The sequence below is a fragment of the Zonotrichia leucophrys genome, chromosome 3 (assembly GCF_028769735.1).
Source record: "Zonotrichia leucophrys gambelii isolate GWCS_2022_RI chromosome 3, RI_Zleu_2.0, whole genome shotgun sequence".
In the NCBI taxonomy this organism is placed as follows: domain Eukaryota; kingdom Metazoa; phylum Chordata; class Aves; order Passeriformes; family Passerellidae; genus Zonotrichia; species Zonotrichia leucophrys.
Genome location: NC_088172.1, coordinates 35,988,315 through 36,010,603, shown reverse-complemented (window position 1 = coordinate 36,010,603; position 22,289 = coordinate 35,988,315). Strand labels below are relative to the sequence as shown.

At 40.5% G+C, this 22,289-nt stretch overlaps 1 protein-coding gene across 6 annotated transcripts in view; it reads left to right on the top strand.

Moving 5' to 3' along the window:
* ITSN2 (intersectin 2) overlaps positions 1-22,289 on the top strand; it is a 90,498-nt gene that overhangs the window by 55,424 nt on the left and 12,785 nt on the right. For 4 of the 6 annotated variants that reach the window (XM_064707808.1, XM_064707810.1, XM_064707807.1 and 1 more), the window contains 13 exons: positions 416-496; positions 2,249-2,385; positions 3,493-3,938; positions 5,108-5,229; positions 6,983-7,158; positions 7,435-7,579; positions 7,983-8,188; positions 9,002-9,066; positions 9,704-9,870; positions 10,152-10,197; positions 10,379-10,500; positions 11,288-11,384; positions 12,204-12,395. In XM_064707808.1, coding sequence (XP_064563878.1) covers positions 416-496; positions 2,249-2,385; positions 3,493-3,938; positions 5,108-5,229; positions 6,983-7,158; positions 7,435-7,579; positions 7,983-8,188; positions 9,002-9,066; positions 9,704-9,870; positions 10,152-10,197; positions 10,379-10,500; positions 11,288-11,384; positions 12,204-12,395 — 2,002 coding nt within the window. Of the gene's footprint in view, positions 1-415; positions 497-2,248; positions 2,386-3,492; positions 3,939-5,107; positions 5,230-6,982; positions 7,159-7,434; positions 7,580-7,982; positions 8,189-9,001; positions 9,067-9,703; positions 9,871-10,151; positions 10,198-10,378; positions 10,501-11,287; positions 11,385-12,203; positions 12,396-17,173; positions 20,793-22,289 lie in introns of those variants that run through there. The other 2 variants (XM_064707812.1, XM_064707811.1) reach the window with 2 other exon arrangements.

Genomic DNA, 22,289 nt, shown 5'->3' with positions numbered 1-22,289 from the left:
GTTGTAAGCCAAGAGTTGTTGACCACTGGCTCTGAATTTTTGTTTCTGAGGCAACTCTTTGGCCTGCCTAAAAGCTCAGGCAGCTCTCACAGGGTAGCACTCATCCATTTAACTTTATTTGCCAGCTTGCTCCAAGTGGCACTGGTGGGAACTTTTTCCTTGAGTAATAGATTGATGCTGGGCCAGCACAAGGGCTCTGCACTCTCCAGTAAAAAAAAAGGCCACAAAATGTAAATGTGTAAGGAATTCATTTTCTTTTTAAAAGTGGCTTCATGCAATGGGCATTTTCAGTTACTTGTTTGTTGCATGGCTTGCTGTGTTCAGTGGCTGCATCCACAGTTCAGTCTTCCCTAAAATATGTTTTTCAAAATACAGTGCAAAGATTAATTGGCTTTTTATCTACCTTATCTTACAGTGTGAGAATATGGATGATTCTGTTCTTCAGTGCCTTTTGTCTCTGCTAAGCTGTCTCAATAACCTCTTCCTCTTACTTAAGGTTATTTTCTAATCTTTGGCTTTTTTGTTTTTTTAATTATTTCGCAATTTCTCTCTGCTTACCCTTTCTGTTTGGATGTACAACTTCTATTAAATACGTTTTCCCAAAAGAAAACCAGTAGGCTGCTTTTCTTTCTGCTAGCTTTTATATCATCTTTAAGACTTAATATCCTTACCTGCTTAGAAATCCAAACTGCAGAATTCTGAAAGCAAAATCCTGACTTTTAATTTTTTCGTTTTTTAATGATCTGATCTCTAAGTTGTTTCACCCAAACATTTTTCTTGTTAGTTAACATGAACCAAAAAAGCAGGTTCAGATGGAAACAGTGTCTTCTCTCACTTTTCCATCTCTTGCTCTGTACCTGTAGCCATCCATCCTAAGCTGTGAGTCAGGTATTTGAGTTCTTGTCCAGGGTGCAGAATATGGTCTGGCAAACACAGTGCTGTCAAACCTCAGATTAACCCAGCACTAAAACCTACTTGCTGTCTTTCAATGCTGCTTTTGTCTGCTGAGGTCAGAAATACTTTACAGAAATACTGAGGTCAGAATAATGTATGAAGAAAAAAACCCAACAGAATTACCTAACTGAGCTTTTCATTTTGCTTTGCATGAGGGTTTTTCTCTCCTTAAAGGCAGAGAATTTTTCTAATGTAAGTTCGCTTCCAGAGTGTTCCTGAAATTCTGGGCAAAGTAAGAAAGAAAAGTGTTCCCAGCTGAATATATTTGAGAAAAAATTGTAGTCAATTGCTTAATTTAGTTTGTTGCTACAGAGACTTCCAATGACACAGCAATCTAAATTGCACCATATGTCTTAGGCAACATGATTCTTGGTAGAAGTGCATATTGTAGTGGGAATGCTTCATTCTTAATTGCTTTATTTGTATTTATGAGATCAGATACAAAAACTCAGGATTTCCCTATTGCATTGCTGAATGTATATCAGCAGGATTTTCCTAAGAAAAAAGAAAAGACTGGAGTGGTGATTTAGCTGATTTTGGTGTTAAATCTTAGAGGTGTTTTAGCAACAAGGTGAAGTACAGGCGAAAGTAATTCTATTATTGTTGATCTTTTTCAGTCTGTAAATTTATTTATCAAAAAGATACATTCTGATTTTTTGTTTGGAAAAAAAGATTGTTATCAGAGGGAGGTGGGATAGGAATTGAAGGATGTGTTCAGAAAGAAAAAGACTGAAACTGAGAAGGTTACAAGTACAGGAAAAGTCCAGTCAGAGTTAGTGTCTTTAAGCTGTGGTTTCCCACAGTGGTAAGACTGCTGGGTATATTTCTGAAGTTTTTCTGGTTTAAACATGGGACTGATCACTCAGGAAGCATCAAGGGTGAGCACCCTACTGCAGGATGCTTTCTCAGGTTATGGTGCAGTGTTGGATTTCAGCTGAAATCTGCCTCCTTGTAGTTACTTAAAATACAGTTCACTGCCTTCAAAAATGTTGTGTTTGATCACTCAGTTCTGTATCTTCCCCTCTCCTCTGTTGTATTTGGCATTTCCAGCTGGTGTAGGACTGGAAGGGCTCTTTGAAAGCCCAAATTACATCACTGACTTTGCAAACTGCCATCTCCTTTTATACTTCAAATGATTTGACTTTCTTTGCAGTGACCTCCAAGGACTATTAATAACTTAATACTATTTTGGCCATTTGTATTAAAACTTGGTTGAAAAAGCATTAAATGCCTGGATGCTTTTCTCAAAGATTGGCTTTATTCCCTTTTATGTATTCCACTGTTCCCTCCCTAGGACCTGAGGGAAAGTTACAGCACACAGCAATTAGCCTTGGAGCAGCTCCACAGGATCAAACAGGACAAAATAAGAGAGGTACAAAAAAGAAGAGCTGAGCTGGCACAGAAGAAGCGACTGGAAGATGAGGCTGCAAGGTGATCATGGCTGAGGGTGTCAGTGCTGCAGTGCTTAGAACAAATGCTGTTGTGGCTTTCAAGATAAGATCTATGTTTTTAATGTAAAAATACATCCTGTGTTGCCTTAGAGGAAGCATTTTATGTGGAGTACTACTCATGTTAGTGGGTTTGAATTTGAGATTTTCAATGATTTATATTTGATTTGACTGAAGAAGCAGAGCTAGTGACCTTGCAGTGTGGGCTTTGCTCATCTCAGCATTTTTCTGCTTGAGATGAAGTTTTATAACCTTGGGACAGTCTAAGAGAGCCATGTGCCATATATGTGGTGATAGCCTGTTAATTTTTTGGCTGGACACAGCTGTGTGATGGAGTAACAGCATCACTGCACAGCTCCTGCTGCATCCTGCCACGTGCTTGGAAACACTAAAATGCCCATCAGAGGAGTGGATGTCCCACAGGGAATGGATGAAAAGGTCTCATCTAGACATTTTTAAGAGGATGACCCAAAGGGTTAGGTCCTTTCTCTTAAGAAGAAAGGTCTTGACAGCTAAAATATTGTGTTGAATTGGATACTAACTTCTTTAGACAGCTGAGGCACAGGATAATATCTGAATAGTTACAGAGAATACAGTCAGGTTTCCAGATCCTGTCTGCTGCAGTGTGGTCCTGGCAGGGATAAGCACATTGGATAGATTACAAGTGCTGAAGGCAGAAATACCAAGCTGCCAAGATGAGTATGCAAAGGCTATTTTTATCTATGTACCTGAGTGGAATTAATCTCTGTGGAAGTCGTTGTTTCCAGTCAGGAGATTTGGGTACTGCCTTGCTGGAGAGCTTAAATCCAGCTTGGTTAAATGATCAGATCAGTTCTGGCTCATCAGGATGCAGGTGGGCAGAAGTACTTGTGAAGGCACTGCTGAATTTTAATCAATTTGTTATTTTTATGTGGAGCACTCTGGCACTCATGTTAAGCCATGGTCTGTGGCAGAGCTGATGACCCTGAGAGCAGAGTGATGAGTGTCATAAACTCAGTTTTGCTGACAAGTGTCGCTGAGTGCTGTAGGAACACAATCTCATTCATTTTTATGTGGATGTTTTCTTACCTCTCTCATTCCTTTCTTGTAGGAAGGCAAAAAGGGAGAAGGAGAACCGATGGCAGGAAAATATCCGAAGGGAAGAGGAAGAGAAAAAGAAACGACTGGAGGAAGAACGAATGCAGGAAAAAGTCCAAGAAAAGCTGAAAGCTGAAGAAGCAGCTGCCATGATGAGGGAAAGGGAAAACAAACAACAGCTTCTTGCAGAGGAGGAGAAAAATAGACAAGCCACGATCTCGAGGGAGGTGGAACAACAAAGGCAGAGGCAACTGGAAGAAGATAAAAGAAAACAAGAACAAATAGCAAAAGAAGCTGAGGAGAGGCGCAAGCAGAACGAGGAGATAAAAAAGATAAAAGAAGCAACCAACTCTCAAGAGGTGGAGAAACACACTTCTAAAATAAATATAAATGACAAGTTTGCAGATCTGTTGAAGCCAACAGAGGGGAAAAGTCTTAAGCCACCCTGGAAAAATGAAGGTAATCTCAAAATCGTTAGACTTCTGGACTTTTACTTTCCTGAGTGTTCTTTCACTCTTCAGGTGTACTATTATTGATGTGTCCCTATGGCAGACTTCTTGCCTAAGTTACAATTCAAAAGAACCCAAACCAGCAATGTTTCCTGTCTTTGTCAGTTACAAATGATCTTACAAACTTAAGTTACTTCTGTCAGTTTTCAGCACCTATGGCTCTGATGACAAATCTTCCACTGATCATGGTCAACAAATAACAGTTGCTGGGAACAGTAATATTTTAGGTTTTTCCTAGGGATTGCACTTTCTTTCATTAAAATAGAATGCTAATATGGAGGGGCTTTGTTCATTGATGAGAGATAGGCAGGTAATGCTCAAAGTGATTTTTTAACAGTGAAATGTAGTTTCTTTTGCATTTCTCAATGCCTCAAATGAAAAAACACAAAAACCTGAATGACTAGACCTAACTAGTTGTGTGACTTGGAAAAATAGTGCTTTAACAATATTTTCACTAAAAGCACATTTGATTTCATCCTTCATTAGTCCTTGTCAGTTTTTATTAGCCACTTTTCTCACTGAGTTCAGCAAGGATCAAATTAGAACAAGGCTGAAAGATATTTCCACACCTCAGCTAAACCTTGTAAGACATTCCCTGTTTGCAACATCAGTCACTGACTTGGAGAGTGGAGATGCAAAGAAAGTAGGAATTGTGATATTTTGCTATTCCAGGTTTCTAAATAAAATCTTCACAACATGCTGCTGAGCACTTATTGTTGCAACAGTGGGATTTATTCAACTTGGAACATTATAGTGGTGTTAAATGAGGCTTTGTTAAAGCACTGACTTAGCTAGAGCAGCGTGGCAAGGAAAGAGGAGAACATAAAAATGTCATTTTTAACAATGTCTAGCAGCTGTCCCTGCCCATGGCAGGAGGCTGAAACTAGATGACCTTTAAGGTCCCTTCCAGCCCAACCCATTCAGTGTTTTTGTGATTTTTCCCCTGCAGAAGTCAATGCACATTTTGTTGTCTCAGTTACATTTCCATGATGGGTGTGTTAAATTGATGCCCTGGTGATCTCCTCTGATACCTGCACTGTGTCTGGGGCAAGAACTGATATTCCTACCAGTTGCTTGTCTCAGCTGTGTCAGAGTGGTAACTGGTTTTTGACCTTCCAGGCAAGGCAGCTGGTGCTGCAGAGTCGAGGAATTCCATTGCCTTGGTAAACTACAGAGCTCTGTATCCATTTGAGGCAAGGAACCACGATGAGATGAGCTTTAATACTGGAGATGTAATTCAGGTAAGATTGGCTATTCACATTTAACTTGCAAAAATTTACCTTTTTCTCTAGCCTTGAGATTCACAAAGTCTTAAGGGTCAAAAGCCTTGTATTGATGTACTGTAAGGTTGACTCAAAATTTAAACTGGATTGCTGCTTCGTGTTTTTCTAAACAGGTGAAATTAGGATTAGTTCAGCCAAAATGTTTCTCTGAGTTTTCCACATCCTAGATATGTTGACAATCTCTTTAAATATAAGAACAGTGAATGCTAAACATAAACTTTCTAAAATTAGTAGATCAGAAACAATGCAGTTGTCGCAGCTCATTGCACATGTACAAGTTGGCTTCTGAGTGTTTGCTTGAAATATGAGCATAGTTAATAGACACATGAATTATTCATTGATGGCATTTGAATTAAAATCAAATTAGTTATATAACAAGTAGATGTAAGAGGTTCTTTAGAATCTTAATGCTGTTTCCAGTGTATTCTTAACAGACATTTCTGCCTGTCTGAACAACCTGGTCTAGTGGAAAGTGTCCCTGCCCCTGGCAGAGGGAGTGGAACCAGGTGATCTTTAAGATCCCTTTCAACCCAAACCATCCTGTGAATCTGTGATTCTCTGAGTGTTCCCTTTATCAATCCTCCCTCAGGCAGACAATTAGAGTAATTTGTTCTGTGTCCATTTATTGTAGCACTTTTTGGAATTTGCTGTTTATAATATTACAGCAGGACCATAAGATTGGAAATGGCTTGTGGCTTCTCAGTTGAAGTCTGTGTTATTTCATGTATATTAGTTATTAGCACTTGTTTGAAAACCTTTGCCTGCAGGTGAATGGGTGAAAACTGATTTACAACCATGGTAATACAGTTTCTAATGTATAAGTGTGTGTGGTTGCTCCTCATTCAGACTGTAAGTAATACAAGTAGGTGATAAGGAAGAATTTACAAAGCTGTATGGTACAAAATATTAAAACACTTGACTAAATTAGCTTTCAGTTTGACAGTGTTAAAGCATTTATTTGCATTTTCATACCAGTGAGCCATGGAAGGAGGGAACAAGAGAAGTAGGTTTTGCTTTGACTTCCCTCTCAGCTGTAATTGTATCATTCAACTGCTGATAACTGATTTCAGAAATAGGCTAACAGCTGCCACCTCCTCCTCCTCCTCTGGCATCCCAAACCCGGCTAAGCTAACCAGCTGATAGTGTTTGATGGGCTGCTAATTTTTAGCCAATTTTCACTAACTGGCTAATTTGTAGCATAATGGAAGCTTCAGGATTGCTGTGAATGTTTAAGGATGCTCTATACTTAATCACACAGTAAATAACAGAATTTTTGGATGTGTTTTGGAAGCAGTCAGCTGACAGAGTTAATTATATCTGTGAGCAGAGCAGCAGCAGTTGTTTCCTGCTCTGCTGGGCTCACCAGCCCCTTCCTCTTGGCTGCACATTCAGCAGGATGCAGCACAATGCCCTGGCATTTTTGGCAGGACAGGGTGGCTCAGAGGCACTGCATGACCCCATGTGCACGTCTGGGGCCTGAAGCAGGGCAGGGTCCCTGAGGTCTGTCTGCCCCTGTGGCTGAAAGCAGTGCAGCTGCATCATCACAGGGCAAAACCAGCTCAGTTCTGCCAGGGCAGAGTGAAAATGCTGATCCTGGCATGGGCACTGCCCCTGCTCAGGTCAGAGAGCCAGCAGGGGCCGTCACACCAGGTACCCTGCTTGTTCCATGCTGCTAATTCTCTTTCCTTTGTATTTCTCCTCCTGTCCATAGGTTGATGAAAAAACTGTGGGAGAGCCTGGTTGGCTTTATGGGAGTTTTCAAGGACATTTTGGTTGGTTTCCGTGCAATTATGTAGAAAAAATACCAGAAGGAGAAAAAGTTTTATCTCCTAAGAAAGCCTTACTTCCTCCTACAGTATCTTTATCTACTACCTCAGCTGCTTCAGAGTGAGTTGTAGTTATGTTTGTGTTTAAATTGCTTTTTCTAAATTTAGCTGGCACATAATGTGCTCTATAGTTTCACTTGGTTTTAAAATATAAAGGCAGAAAACTTACTGAAGAACTTTCTTAAATGTCTTGGCTTGGAAAATTTGAGTATTTGATAGTCTGCTTTGAATTGTATAGAATATCAGTTTTATAAATGTTGGGAAAAAAGTTCTCTGCTTGAGATACTTTGTAAGTAAAAGTTGTAATTTGAAAATATGCCTTGTGTTCGATTTGCAGACCACTTTCACCAAGTAAATCTGCAGAAGAATCTGATTACCAAAACGTCCCCTTCTCCAGCCTGAATGTTAACACAGCCTGGCAGCAGAAATCAGCTTTTACTCGTACTGTGTCCCCTGGATCTGTTTCACCTGTTCATGGACAGGTACCTTGTGCAGAACTTGATGCATTTCAGATTCATCTTAAGGAAAATGATTTAAAGGAAAACCAGAACACCACACAACTTTGCTAGTGCTGGGTGCACTGAACAGGCTGGAGGATAAAGAAGCTCATCTAAATATTCTACTAGTGTGCATTGATATAATTCCAAATATTTCCAGGGACCACTGAGCAACAGCACTCATCTTTCATAATCCTAAAATAATTTTCACCTACAATTAGACACAAAAGATATTTCTAACAAATAAGAAACTGAGTTGCATGCATGCATTGATGGAAACAAAGTTATTCAGACATCACTTAGGAATGAAGTTGCTTAACCTTCAAGAAAATGTTTGTTTTTAACAGCTGGGGCAGTGTGGTCAACCAGCATCTCTTCTGTCTTACAGGGGCAGCCTGTAGAGAACCTAAAAGCACAAGCACTTTGTTCTTGGACTGCAAAAAAAGATAACCACTTGAATTTTTCAAAGAATGACATCATCACTGTCCTGGAGCAGCAGGAGAACTGGTGGTTTGGAGAGGTACATGGAGGAAGGGGTTGGTTTCCAAAGTCCTATGTCAAGCTCTTACCTGGAAGTGAAACCAAGAAAGAGGAGTAAGTGTGACTTTTGTTGTTTTATTCATCAGTTTGCAAAAAAAGGTGGTTTAGAGTGCAAAATTCTTGCAGTGCTTTCATGTGCAGAGCATAAATGCCATTTAGAATTTACACTGTGTCATTTTAGGCTTTTACTATTTCATTCTGGCAAGCCAAGTGGTGTTGGGCTCACTGCTGTGTAAGCACAGTGTTGCTGGCTGAGTGCTGTGAAACATCAGTGGTGTTTGATTATTCATCAAGTGCCAGACTTTTTGTTCATTACCAGGTCTCCTCTCTTGCAGTGCAGTTGTATTCTGCCTCTAAAGGTGCCAAAGTGACCCAAAACTAATTGTAAGCTCTGCACAGAGCAGTAGTGTGGTTTTCTTCACTTGAAAAGATTATTATGCCTGTTCTAATGCTCCAGGGTACCTGCTCAGGAAAAGTCTGGTTACTGCTGGGATGGCTGCACCACTGTGTGTAAATTGTTCTGCTCATGTATTTTACTAAAACGTCTTAGAAATTCTTTAGCATAAGAGAATTTAGAATTAGAATAAAATCTTTCATTTACTTCTTTTGAATAACATAATTTGTGAATGTATCTCTTCCCTTTTATTGCATTTTATTTTTAAGTGGTGTGCTCTTGGGTGCCATAAATATATTAAGTATCAGTAGTACTTGGCACTATTTGATAGTCAGGGAAGTCTTTGGAGTTAATTCAGAGTCAGCACCAGCTCTGATATAACCAAAGTGATCTTGGTCTCATGTGAATTGAGAGATTTGCTCTTGATCAGTATCTTGCTAACACAAAGCTTTTTTTTTTACTTCTTTCTGCAGACCAGAAGCTATTTATGCAGCTGTAAACAAAAGGCCTTATACCCAGAATTACACAGCAGGAGAGGGTAAGACAGCATGAAAAATGCCAACTAATGCTACATCTGGCTCTGCTTAATGACTTGTAAATACAGTTCAGTTTGTGAGGGGTTTCTGAGCAGAACTTTGAGTGCTTGTCCAAAACACACAGTGCAAATGTTCAGCTATTGATACAAAAGTACTAAAATAGGAAGGTTGTAAGTAATTCAGGTTGAGCATAGGTCTAGGTTCTTTAATAAGACTTCTGCTCAAGCATGAATATATTTCAGAAAACCCATAAGCAGAGTTCTCTTCCTGCTGTTGTCTACTGTGTTATGCTGTTCTGTAAAGACAAGAGAAACAATTTTAATCTCCTGAATATGGATCATTGTCTTACAGTCAGTAAGGAGTAGAGAAAACAATTATTATTGGAGAAAAATTTCTAGTGTATATAATCACACTTCCCTGATTATATTTTAATTGCAGCTGTATTTTTTCATTACTAAGTTGTGTACCTGTAAGAGTAAATGTGAGTTCAGCCAAGCAGGTGGACAGGTCAGTTCACAGGCTTGTGAAGGTGTGATCCCTGTTGGCACCCACTGGAGAATGCTGATACCCTTCATGTGCCCGTGGCCTTGCTCTGTGCCCCTCTGAGGCTGTGCTCTCCCCTGTGTGCTCCCTGCACAGAGTACATTGCCCTCTATCCCTACTCGAGCTCCGAGCCCGGTGACCTGACGTTCCTGGAAGGGGAGGAGATCCTGGTGACCCAGAAGGAAGGGGAGTGGTGGACCGGGAGCATCGACACCAGAACTGGAATCTTCCCCTCCAATTATGTCAGACCAAAAGATCCAGATGTGAGTTCAGTCTGAGAATTAACAGTTCTCAATGTATCTTCCCTCTATTTCATTCTTACACAGGGATTTTGAACAGAGGTTAATATGCTTGACAGAAAAGAAAATCCTTTGTAGCCTGAGTGCTAAATCAGAGCTGTAGCCAGTGTCACACTGCCTCTCTCTCTGTACAGGATGGTGTTTTGTAAAACACCTAGGTTAAAGTTAAAATCTCCACGTGCTTTTAGTGTAAGCTGTACTGGTTTTATTGCACATTAAAGGTGGTTGTTGTTTTGTCTTTGTAGGCTTCTAGCTATGCTGGCAAAACTGGAACAATAAATAAGAAACCCGGTAAGTGACAACCTTTTAACATTTAAGGCTGTTTCTTGAGTAACTCTGAGTATTTAGGCTCATAGCAGTGTTTAATGGTGGCTGATGTTCTCAGCTGCAGGTTGTGTACCAGGAGATTTCTGTGGATCCAGCTCTTACTGCAGTGAACAAATAACAAGTGCAATTACTGCTTTCTTTCCAGAAATCGCTCAGGTTACTACTGCCTATGCTGCATCAGGAACTGAACAGCTCAGTCTTGCTCCAGGACAGCTGATACTTATTCTGAAGAAAAATGCCAGTGGATGGTGGCAAGGAGAGTTGCAGGTAAGTGATTCAAGGAGGAATAATTGTAACTTCATGAATGGCAAGGAGGTGTTCTCAGGTTTAATTCAAAAAAACAACTAAGTATAGAGTTATATAAAAGCTGGTCAGAAAGTTATCCTGTGTAAACCAAAGGGGAAGAGAAGCTGTGTGGTGGAATTTTTTTGTTTGTTAGATTGATTGGTTGGCTTTTTTAAACTTTGGGTTGCTGGGGGTTTTATGGTTTTTTGAGAGTCGATTTTCTTGGTCACATAAAATAGTAAAACTGTCGATTAACAGGCGGGAGGAGGAAGAGATGAGTTGACAGTTACTTAATTGGTTAGGATTTAATTGGTGAAACATTAAACTGTGAAGTTATTCTAATGAAGGAACAGGTGGGTTTGGAAGCTGGAGTTGGAAGCTTCTTTAATGCAAAAGTTCTGTTTCCACTTCTCTCCCCACCTAAATTTAAGAATCTCCTGTTTAAGTGCCCTTGACCTCATTAGAAACTCTGGATATGATACATGGGTGGAATATTCATAGAACAACTTTTCAGCCCTACATTTGAGTTGTACTCTGAAATCTCACTTCAAAATTTTGGATGAACATATTAGGGTGCAACTTTATCTGAATTGCATTGTTTTATGCTTTAGTCAGATTTTTACCTTTTGAGATTCATTTAGTAGCTGTTAAGAAGCCTGACTTCTTGTCTTTTGTTGGGAAAAATCTGTGACATATATGTTGCAATTTTTTCCAGTCTATGGACTATTCAGTTTTTCAGTGGTGTAATAACCATTATGAACATTTACAGGCAAGAGGGAAAAAGAGACAGAAGGGATGGTTCCCTGCCAGCCATGTGAAGCTGCTGGGTCCAAGCAGTGAAAGAACCACATCAGCTGCTCCCTCAGGTGAAAAAAGGAGACTTTGTATTTAATTTAGAATTTTATGTAACTATTTCAAATGTTCATGTATCTGTGAGGGTCAGGCATCCATCTTCTAGGCTTTTTAATTTTCATGGTTGCTCTGAAGAGCCATACTATTCTCTTTTGGAAACCCCGTGTTTCCAAGTGCTAGCAAAAATCTTAGAGCTAGCAAACATTGGCAAACCACATGGAATTACATGCACTGCTCCTTACAAAGAGGGAGACTAAGCAAATTTTCAGGTTATTTCTAGGTTTTTCCTTTTGAATGGTTGGGTACAAATGAGGTTATTTCACAGAAAATGAGCTTTTTTGCTTCTGTGTGCTTAAATTATGCTGTTCTCCACAGCTATGAGTTGCTTATACAACAGTTTCCTGGATTTTACTTGACAAAACTTCCCTGTGACTAAAACAGCAACTCATGATTAGCTAATGCATGTTTCCTCTTCCTCTGCCACATTTTCCCCACAAGTGTCTGCAGTAAGATAATCAAACTCACTCTCTTTTCAGCCAGTAAAAGCGAGAAGGATCCTTGATTACATTTTAAAGTATCTGGAAGGCCAGTAGATGCAGTCCATTCATTATAGAAGTTCACAGATATTAAGTGGAAATAAGAATTAAATGGCTGGCTCAGTTTTAAAGAAGTAAAAGAAAAGGGAAGGCAATTCTGTACCAAGATAAAATCATGTGGCATTTTTCTCATGCAGCAGTGCATGTGAGATGGTTGTTTCTTTCCTGTGGTTTTGTAAAACACTGAGAAAACAGTTTTAACACTGGTATAACTCCATTCTGCTCTTTCCTTCCCAGTGTGCCAGGTGATAGCCATGTATGATTACACGGCCAACAATGAGGACGAGCTCAGTTTCTCCAAGGGGCAGCTGATCAATGTGCTGAACAAGGATGATGCTGACTGGTGGCAAGGAGAAATCAATGGTGTGACAGGTCTCTTCCCCTCAAACTATGTGAAGATGACCACAGATTCCGATCCAAGTCAACAGTGTAAGCAACCTCTACTTTTGATTGATTTTGTTACTTCATTTCAAAGGTGCATTGCTGCTCTTCTTCTTTGTGTTTGGAATTTGGCATTCCAGGCATCAGCTGAATTGATTACCACTTCAAGTACTCTTTAAATTCTTTATTATAGTACAAAGTGCTTTAAACCCTTTTCCAGTTAACCTACAAACAACCAGCACATAGCCAACCAGCCAGTGTGGGATAGCAAGAGTGCTGTAGGGTGAGCTAAAAATACTGGATTGGGTAGGAGTTCTTCCAACAAGATTCTGGTAATTAACATGGACTGGGAAGCAGTGCAGGCACACTGCAATTACAGAACTTGCTCAAGTTTTGTAAAATAAGGAAAAGTGCTGTAGTAATTTTAACACATATATCAGTTAAGTAAAAATACCCGTAAAAAGGATAGGAAAAAGATTTTGGCATTAGCATGTGGTCTGTCCTTCTCCTGGCTCCCAGCATTCCAGCTGTCTTCCAGTCCTGAGAAACAAGATATGTGTCAGGACATAGGTTGAGGTGAAAATTACCAGCAGCAGACTGAGAACTGGATCCCAAGCTGTACACCTGACAGTCAGCTTCTTTCTGCATTTTTAGCACATAAACACAGTAAAGGTTTCTGGTGTCTCCTACACACACCCTGGTTTTTGCCCCCTGTCCCCAGAGAAAATCCTCCTCCCAGAGAAATTTAGCACAATTTTTACTCTCTCAGCTTTTCATCCTGTGATTAAACCAACTTTTACATCAGCCCAGTAGGTTTGGGAGCACACCATGATGCCAGAGTTGCTGCTTTGACACAACAGACCTTGTCCCTTCACTTGCTGTTTTTCTTCAGACAATGTTTGGAGTTCTCTTGGGATAAAAACACCCATCTGGAAATCTGGTTGAGCCTCACTCCTATTAGCCTGTAGCTACTGTAGGATCAGTCTGCACTTCAGATTTGATCACCAAGTTGTGTTCTCACAGAAAAATTCACAAACTCATAATGAAGGTACAGCTTGGGTTGGAAAGTAAAAATATTTTCCCTGGGTAACTTGTTATGGTTCCTGGGCAAAAGAGAGTGTGCACCATTCTTGAGGTTTTCTTTTTAGCTAAATTACTTCTGAGCTCATATTTTTATATTTTTGATAACATATTGTTCTGGCTTTTTTTTTTTTTAATGTCTCTGGCCAATTGGTTGGGATGTCAGAAACTTCTGGATTTAGATTGAATTTAACATTCTTTGATGAGACATAGATAAATCATTAAAATGCTCCTTTGAAAGCTTTAATTTGTTTGCAAATCTCACATTTAAAGAAACTGTAGACTATACCAGGTGGGCTATAAAATTAAGATTCTGGCTGAGTATTAAAACTTAGGAATTTTCAAAAATGATACAGGTAACAGCTTGTCTCACCAGCTGTGTTATTTCAAGTTATGTTGTTGAATGTGACAAATGCAAGGTCATCACATAAACCACTGATTTTCAGCAAAAGCCATGATAAGACCATGCTGTAATTGGAAATTTTCTGGATAGTGAATAAGTTTTTCTCATTTTTTGCTGGTACATCATTAAGTTTCCCCTCAGATTTCAGTGATGTGAAATAAGAGTATTTCCATCCACATCAAAATGGCTTTTAACCAGGGTTAATGATGTGCAGATGTGCACTAGGTCATCTCTACCTGGCCATTAAACTTTTCTCTAATCACTACTCTATGAAGCAGTTCTACAAAATCCACCTACTGGTGAACAAGGAGTATGTTGAATTTATTCTCATTTTTTCAGATTCTCTCAGGATTTCAAATAAGCTAAGTTCCACACTAGTTTTGTGCTGGAATTTGCCACTCTGTTTGATATAGGCATTTGGAAAGTTAAGGAAAAATCCTGCCTCAAGCCCAGAGCCTGCACAAACCCAGCACAGCTCAGGAGCTCTGTTCAAATACCATTTCCCAGATTTCAGCTGGGCTGCCACTGCTGCTGGTCAGTTGTGTGAGCAGCAAGCCACTGCTCTGTAGCTCTTCTGTAACCAGAGGAATGTTTAAATGTGTCCTGAGTGAACTTCCAAACTTCCTTGGGTTTCCTTACAATATTTTTGGCTCTTGTTTAAACAGAGTAGAGAAACTATCACGAGTATTCTTGTGAAATCACTAAGGAATTGTCCCACAGAAATGTTGATGTGGCCCTCAACAGAACAGCTTTGAGATATGAGAGAATATAATTTTAAAAATGCATTGTTGCATTTCAAAGAACTGCTGATCTGAGTATTATAATGCCTCTGTTGAATAATAGCAGTTTTCCCCTCTGTTTTTCCTAGAACAAGTATGATGGTATTGGAAAGGGAGCAGGCAAATTTGGTTTACTCAAATAGGTTTGTAGTTCAGGAAAATTGTGGTTTTTTTCCCCCAGATTTAAAGACCTTGGTATCTGGAGTCTTTTCTGGGAGTTATTACTTGTAGCTGTAATGGCAAACTTCCCTAGCAAAGAAGGAACTGGGGTCAGTGAGATGTCCCTTCTCTTAAGTTGCTGACATAGCTCTGTGAACAGAACAAAATCACTCTTCCTCTTGGTGTAGCTGCACATCCTGGCATAGGACCCTGCAGGGAAAGAAAAACAAAATTACTTCAGGGTGTTGTAGGTTTGTTTGTCTCTTAAACACGTGGTGATTGCAGAACACAGGACAGTTGAGTTGTGTTCCTGGTGACTCTGGTGGTGGTTAGACTTGCTCCTGTTTTAATGACATTTTAAATAGCCTTTTTTTCTAATGTTTGCACAAAAGCCAGCATAAATAATAAATATACTCAGCAGGTTTCAAAATAGGTTTAAAATAAATCTTTGAGTGTTTGCGCAACCATGCAGGATCAGATCTTGTGTGTTGCCAGTACCTCTCTAGTGCCAGGTTCTCTTCCCATCCTTTCCAAAGTGTGTGTGAGAGGGGTAGGCACGGTGCTCTCACCACTTCACAGTTCTTCCCAGTGCCCTGGTCTGGAGATAATTTTATTTTGGCCAGTCTTCATCTGCTTTGCACTTGTTCTCTTATTATTTGTTGGCTTTTTCAACGAGATACCTTTTCAAGTTTGTCATCTTATCCATGGAACCAGTGTAAACTGCGTCATTTTGTTTTCTTTAGCTGAGATTTTCTCCCCTCAGGTAAAGCTCAACCATTAAATGTCAAGAGTCAGTCAGGTCTTTGCTGTGTTACCAGGATCTGACAAGGACACATCTACCAGGTTCTCTTCCCATTCCTCCCAAGGGATGTTTAAGGTGGGGTAGGCAGGAGAGAAGTGTAAAGGGGGAAGACAGCTGTTCCAGCTGTGTCTGCATACTTGGTTGCCAGATGTCTTCTGGTGTTAGAGGTCAGTTCATCCCTCAGATGTTCTTGCTCAGGGCTGGAAAGCTCAGCCAGGTGCACACACCTGTGCTCCATGTGCAGAGGGGTTCATCCCAAGGTGTCTCATCCCATGAGACTCTGAGAGCTGAATGTTGTGCCAGTTCTTTCTGCTCTAATCTATGTGCAGTGACTGTTTCCTGTTCACCCTTTCTGCTTTCCATAGCCCACACTGCTGCAGTTCCTCACACATCAGAGCTGCTCCTTCAGGTGCTCAGCCTGAGCTCCATGTTGTTGTTTGTAGTAATATCTCTAGAGCTACCTCATTTTTGTCTTCCCCAAGCCTTACTTGTAGATGTGACATGTTGGAGACATGAGGCAGGTCCTGCAACAAGGATCTGTATTTCCAAAAGTTGATTTCCATGCACAAAAGATCTTCAGTAATTCCTGTCCACACTGTCAGGTGGATGAAGCTGACTCACTTTTGGGGGTGTTCATAGTGAAAAAACAACTTCTGAACTGAGGTGCTCATGGCTGGTGTGTTTCTGTGTCTGTATGGACAGCACATTTGGAAGTTCTCTAGTTCTTGCCAAGTAACTTCTCTTTGTGGAGTAACAGTTCATGGTGCAGTGGCTTTGAGATGTTGCCTGTCGCAGTTCCACATTGATATTTTAATAAATGAGGATTATTTATTCTGATTTTACTCAACAGCTCCAGAATTCTACTTCTTATAGCAAAGATCAATTATGAAATCAGTCCCTTACTTCATAGTGGCATAGTGACTTTGTATTTGTATTTGGTGAATGTCAGTCAGCATTGATAGCACTTCCAGTTTGTAATCCTGGGGTCTGGAATAGTCTCTGGATTGCCCACAAGGTGTGTCCCTCTTCAGACCATGTGGCCCTTGGAGTCTGAGGGGTGTGGTACCTCTTGTTCCATGGACACATAAGACTAGAGGCAAGGTTTTAACTTCTTTCTGGCTCAAACAGAATTGAACAGGTTAATTTGTATGTGCTGATATGAATAAATTCCAATGAGATTTTTTGTTACAAGTTTACTTTTTATCTGATTTTCTAATGTCCCAGTAGAAATTTCTCAAGAGAGATTCTGGTTTTGTTGAAATCTCAGGGAATTTTGCCATTGCCTTTAAAAAACCCTTATGGATTGACCTTGTGTTGAAGTCTACACGACAGATATTTTCCTTAGGAACAAAAAGTCCAAATAAATGAGCTGCATGGGTTTTCAGAGTCAGCCATGGCTGGTCATAAGTACTTAAATTTGTGTGTTTATAAATATGAAACTGCAAGGGTGGAAGCTTGTGATGTCTGTTTTCAGAAAGTTGAATGTTCATCATTCCTTTCTGACCTTTTTGGTGTTGTTCTGTCTTTGTCCGTAGAATTCATATGTTTCACTCTTCAAATTTATGTTCATTTTATCCTTCATTTTTTTTTTGTTTTTTTTTAGGACCCAATGTTGTCTTCCAGTGTGAAAGCACCTCAGAGACCCACTATCCAAGTTTGACTAGCGTGGAGGCAGGGTGGCCAGCCCTGCTCACGTGTCTGACACAATCCTTTTGCTTCGTTTGAACGTTAGATCCAACCAAGAAATTAGGTTTTTGTGGGTTTTCTTCTAATCTACAGTTTCAGTGGATTTGTAAAAGCAGAAAGGATAGTGGGTCTTTGTGTGGCTTTCACTGCTGTTCATTCTTGTTTCCTTTAGTATTTCCTTTGGGATTGATAATCGTAGTCATTAGCATGCATATCAAGTATTGTTTGCATGGTGGGATTGCAGACACACAAAGACCCACTATTTGCACAGTTTATCTGAGCTGTTTGAAATGGGCACTTGTGTTCTTTTAATGTTATTATGTACATTTTTGCAGAATTAAAATGTTCTTTGATTATTGTTCTAATGGACTTGATTTAATCTCTTACATATTGAGCTTTTAAAATTGGGGGCCTTTATGGCTCATCCAGATACAAGCCCTACCTGTGTGCTGCTGATAGTCACTGTGATTACAAACATGCTACAGGATCTAAGGGTTAGATCTGGTGCACTCCATCCAGCCTTTTCACACCCTTTTTAACAGGGAAAAGAACTATTAGATGTAGAGTGGAGGATATTTTAATGGTTTTTCTTCCTTCACAGTAGTACTATGGCAGGAATTCAGGTTGTTTTGGCTCAATCCATTCTATTCCTAAACAGCCTCCTTCCTTAAATTCTGATCATTCATATTTGCTTTCAGTTTTGGCAGATGTGCTTAGTTGCTGCAGTAAGTACTTGCACAGCCTCTGTGTGACCAGGCCCTTCCCCTGCCCCTTCTTCTCATTAAATAGTTCATGGTACTGAAATGTTTGTCTCTGGCTGTGGTCTGCAGTGACATTTAAAGTACTGTGTGAAAACTGCTGCTCTTCCTCCTGGCAAACAGAGAGCAGCCTAATGCAGAGCTGTCCTCACTGAGGAGGTGTTGCCAGGAGAGAGACACTGAGAGAACCTGGAGTGAGGGCAGAGCATTTGGCTTTAGGATGGAGCTGTGCTCCTCAGCCCACAGTCCTGGCCTGCTGGAAATGCAGTGCAGTATGAGCTGCCCTTGTCTTACTGTAATGCTGGAGGGAAGGAGGAACTTGTAACCTTGATTCCCCTTTAAATAAAAGGATTAATTTGATTCTAGACTACTTCTCTGATTAAATAGTTCTGTGCTCTTGTAACAACAAGAGAGATCTCTGGACACAGTATTTAATTTAGTTGGTTTCCTGAACTTGGTTATGAAACAGCAAAAGTCACTTATGCAATCAGAAATGTTTACAAAACAAACTGCTTGTTTACTATATAGAAATATATATATATATATAGATGAATGTTGTGAAGGTACTATCAGGAAAAGGTTAATCCAATTGCAGAGATTTAAAAGCCTTTCTCCAAAATCCAATGTTATGTATTTATATCCTTGATCAAATAATGTATATGTGCCCTTTAGTTCAGAGATATATTTTCTGTGCAATATGGATACGCCGTGTGCCTACAGAAAACTACAAATGGGTTTTTATTCTGGATGTATTTTGTCTGAACCAGTATTTTGTTATAGAATGGAATCATGTTGTTGTAGGCAAATAATGTGCTAGATAATCCTTTGAGTATTTCAAATGACTTGATTTCCTTCTGAAACCACGTTCAAGTATTTCTGCTAAAATACACTACTCACCCAGAATTGGCTTCTGTGAATTCTGTGTTGGAAATCCTGTTTAATACAGGCTGAAATGTGTTGTGCTGCACCAGTGGCATCAAGCAGTCATGTACTGTAGTCTAAGAATTAGGTGAGCTTCTAAATTATGTAATTTCTAAAAGGCAGAAAGACACTGTTCATCTGTGGGAATTGAGCCACACTGACAATCGATGTTCAGTCAGTTTGCCTTGAATACTATATTACTACTAATTGTCTTTGAAATATTAAAAACAACTTCCCATCCTCACTGAGGTATTTGGGGAATTTTCCAAAACAATGTGGCATTCTACTAATTTTTAATTTTTTTTAAGCTGATACATTTGGAGATTACAGTACTGTTGGCAAATTTCCACACAAGTAGTAGTCCTGTGTTGTTGTGTAGGTTTGAGCACTGATAATTATTGAAACCTCTGCCTCGAAGTCTGAACTGAAAAGTATTGAAGTGAAGCATTTTGTGCTTTCACAGCTATCTTTTCATGTTTCAATATTACCTGAGTACACTCTAAATTCTCTTAAGTGTAATAATAAATATAATAATAATAAAAATACACTTTAATAATGCTGATTGAGAGGGACATAGTCCCTGCCTTCAGTATTCATCTGTATTGCAAAAGTCTGCCTAGCACAGCTCCAGCACAGTTACCTGAGAGCTCTGCTCTCCTGCACAGTGGTGCAGAAAGAGTAGGATACACGCATCAGATCATCCAAAGGAAAGGCTATGCCAAGGATGTATTTACAGCAAGATTATTTTAAAATGGCATTCTGTATCAATAAAGCAGTGTGGCTATTGGAAGCTGCATTTAAATCAGACTTTACTTTTAAAAATGCAACTTTTTCTCTGGTTGTGTGCAACCCACCCCTTTGTTGATAAAAGACCATAGTGTTGAGTTCAGCTGGTCATCCCAGCCAGTCAAGTAAAATCACCCTTATCTGAGTGAAAAAGGTTGGCTGTGGAGCTAAGGGCAAGGTGGAAAACAGAGTCCTTTGCTGAACTCATGGTTCCCAGGCAAGAGCTGAGAGTCTAAATGTTGCTGAGAGCCACACAAGGTTAAAAAGTAAAACTGAAGCCAACGTGAAAAGTAAAATATGCTGTTTGCTGTTGCCTGCAGTGTGGTACTTGCTAAATGTTGTTTCCTGTGGGCCAGCAGAGAACAGGGGCCCTGGTGTCACAGGGGTGAGAACCAAACAGCGCTGTAAATGCACAAGAATAGGTACCAAAATGCTGCTTCTGTAACTGGTTTGCATAATGGACTAGCAAACTACAGAAGCCTGGTTTGACACTTAGTTCCTGATCCAGAGCTGGATCCATGCAGGAAGGCCTTGTGCCACCCCTGGGACCAGAGGCAGGGCTGGGTGTGCGAGGAGCCTGTGGTGCTGAGGGCTGGGAGCACCCAGAGCTCTGCCTCCACGGGGCTGATGGTGCAGTCAGGAGCAGAAGGCACAAAGAGTTGCACACTAATAACTGAATCTTCTCCCTCTGGTCACTGAACATTTCTGCCATCTCAGAGCTTTGTCAGATTGTATCCCTGTGTGATTCTCCTGGGCAGGGTTGGAACACCTGTAAATAAGTCTGCTGGTAGGAATGCCAGCACTCCTTGGCCTGCAGTGGGAGCTGCTGCAGGGTTGTGCTACTTCCGTGTAATGACCCCATAAAACTGCTGTGTTCTGGTGTGTGCTGCCTTAAAGCCCCTCCTTGTCCTTCCCAAGCTTGAGTGTCACTGTGGGATGGTTGCTGAGACGTGCAAATGCAGGCTGTGCTTAGCATGAGGCAATTGTTCACCTTCGGATTTGAACAAAGTTGTAAGATAACTATGCAAATGTATTTTATTAAAGGGACGCATAAAAGGATCTAGTTTGTCTGTTGTGGTTTTTTTGTCCATCTGGGGAGGATATTTTTTCCCAGCTGAATAGCTTGGGATGAGCATTGTGTCAGCTGTGATGGAGTCACTTGATTTTGCTTTTTACCTCTTGAAAATTGATTCATAAATTTCCTCTGTTGTAGCACAGTATCCTGTGTTTACTGATTAGGGAAAATTGGCTAAAAGTTTTTATTATTTCTCCCAGGGCCTGATGGAAACTGCCTTTTCCACAGTAGCAGATTTCTTGTTTTAGTTCCTTTTGTGGGTTTCAGAGGCTGCTGGTGGCTCCAGGAGTGACAGGAGTGTTGGCCTTGTGTGTGGCTGCAGAGCTTGCACCTGGCTGTGTGGGTGTCCCCTGATGCCATCAGCTGCTCTCTGGCTGTCCTGAAGGGACTGTGCCAATGCCAGCCCGTGGTCCTTAAGAGGACTCCTGGCCTTTCTATGGCAGGCTGGGAAAATGGAGACAGGAAAAAGACCCCCAACCTTTATCTGCTTTGCCTACCCATGTCAGCTGGCTTCAGAGTCAAACAAACAATTAAACAAACAACTCCTTCAAAAAAAAATCCAACCCTAAACATACCAAGATATTTCCTTTAAAAAAGCAGTTTATATGGAATCATAGAGTCATTAAGGTTGGAAAAGACCTTTAAAATCATCAAATCCAGTCCTTAACACAGCACAAATAAACCACATCCTAAAGTGCCATATTAATATGTTTTTTAATACTTCCAGGGATGGGGTCTCCACCTCTTCCCTGGGCAGCTTTATAACCCTTTCCATGAAGAAATTTTTCCTAATATTAAATCTAAACCTCTTCTCTATCCCTAAATAGTCTTCATTGGCCACCCAATGCCCCTAGTGTAGCTGCATCCTTCCAGATGAGTGCCTGAGCTCCTCTTGGAGGGTTGGGATGTCTTTTCAGAGCTGTCACTTTTAATGGCTTTTTTCCCCCTGTCCATGGAGTGAGAAAGTCTGTTGGGGAAATAGTGCTATATGTTGTTCATCTGTCTTTCACTGGAGGATTTCCTTTCTTCAGAAACTGTCCGTCTTCCCCTTGAGTGGGCTCATATCAAAAAAGTCCGTAATTGGGAAGGTTTTCTCCCCCAGCCCTCCATGTTTTTCAGGGCTTTGAATCTCCTGCAGAAGAGAGCAACTTTTAGTTATGTTAGTAGGAAAAAATGCTCCTTGTTCAGGTATATTTGGAAAGTATAATTTTAAACACAACTTCAGAGACTGGGATTTCCTGTTTATAAACTCTCCAGGTTGTTTTACCCTGGCAGCTGCTTCCTCAGCTCAGGGAGCAGGATTTAGCCCAGAGAGCACCACAGTCAGAATGGGCATCTCTCTGTTGCTGTGCCCTGAGTTTCCAAGGTTCCAGACACCCCCTGCTTGCTCTGGTGAGTGTTCTGGAGAGAGAGCTGGGCAGGCTCTGCCCCAGGCTGGCTGAAAGCCTGGCACTGCCTGCACTTGGTGGGAGAGGCAGGCTGGCTTATCCTCC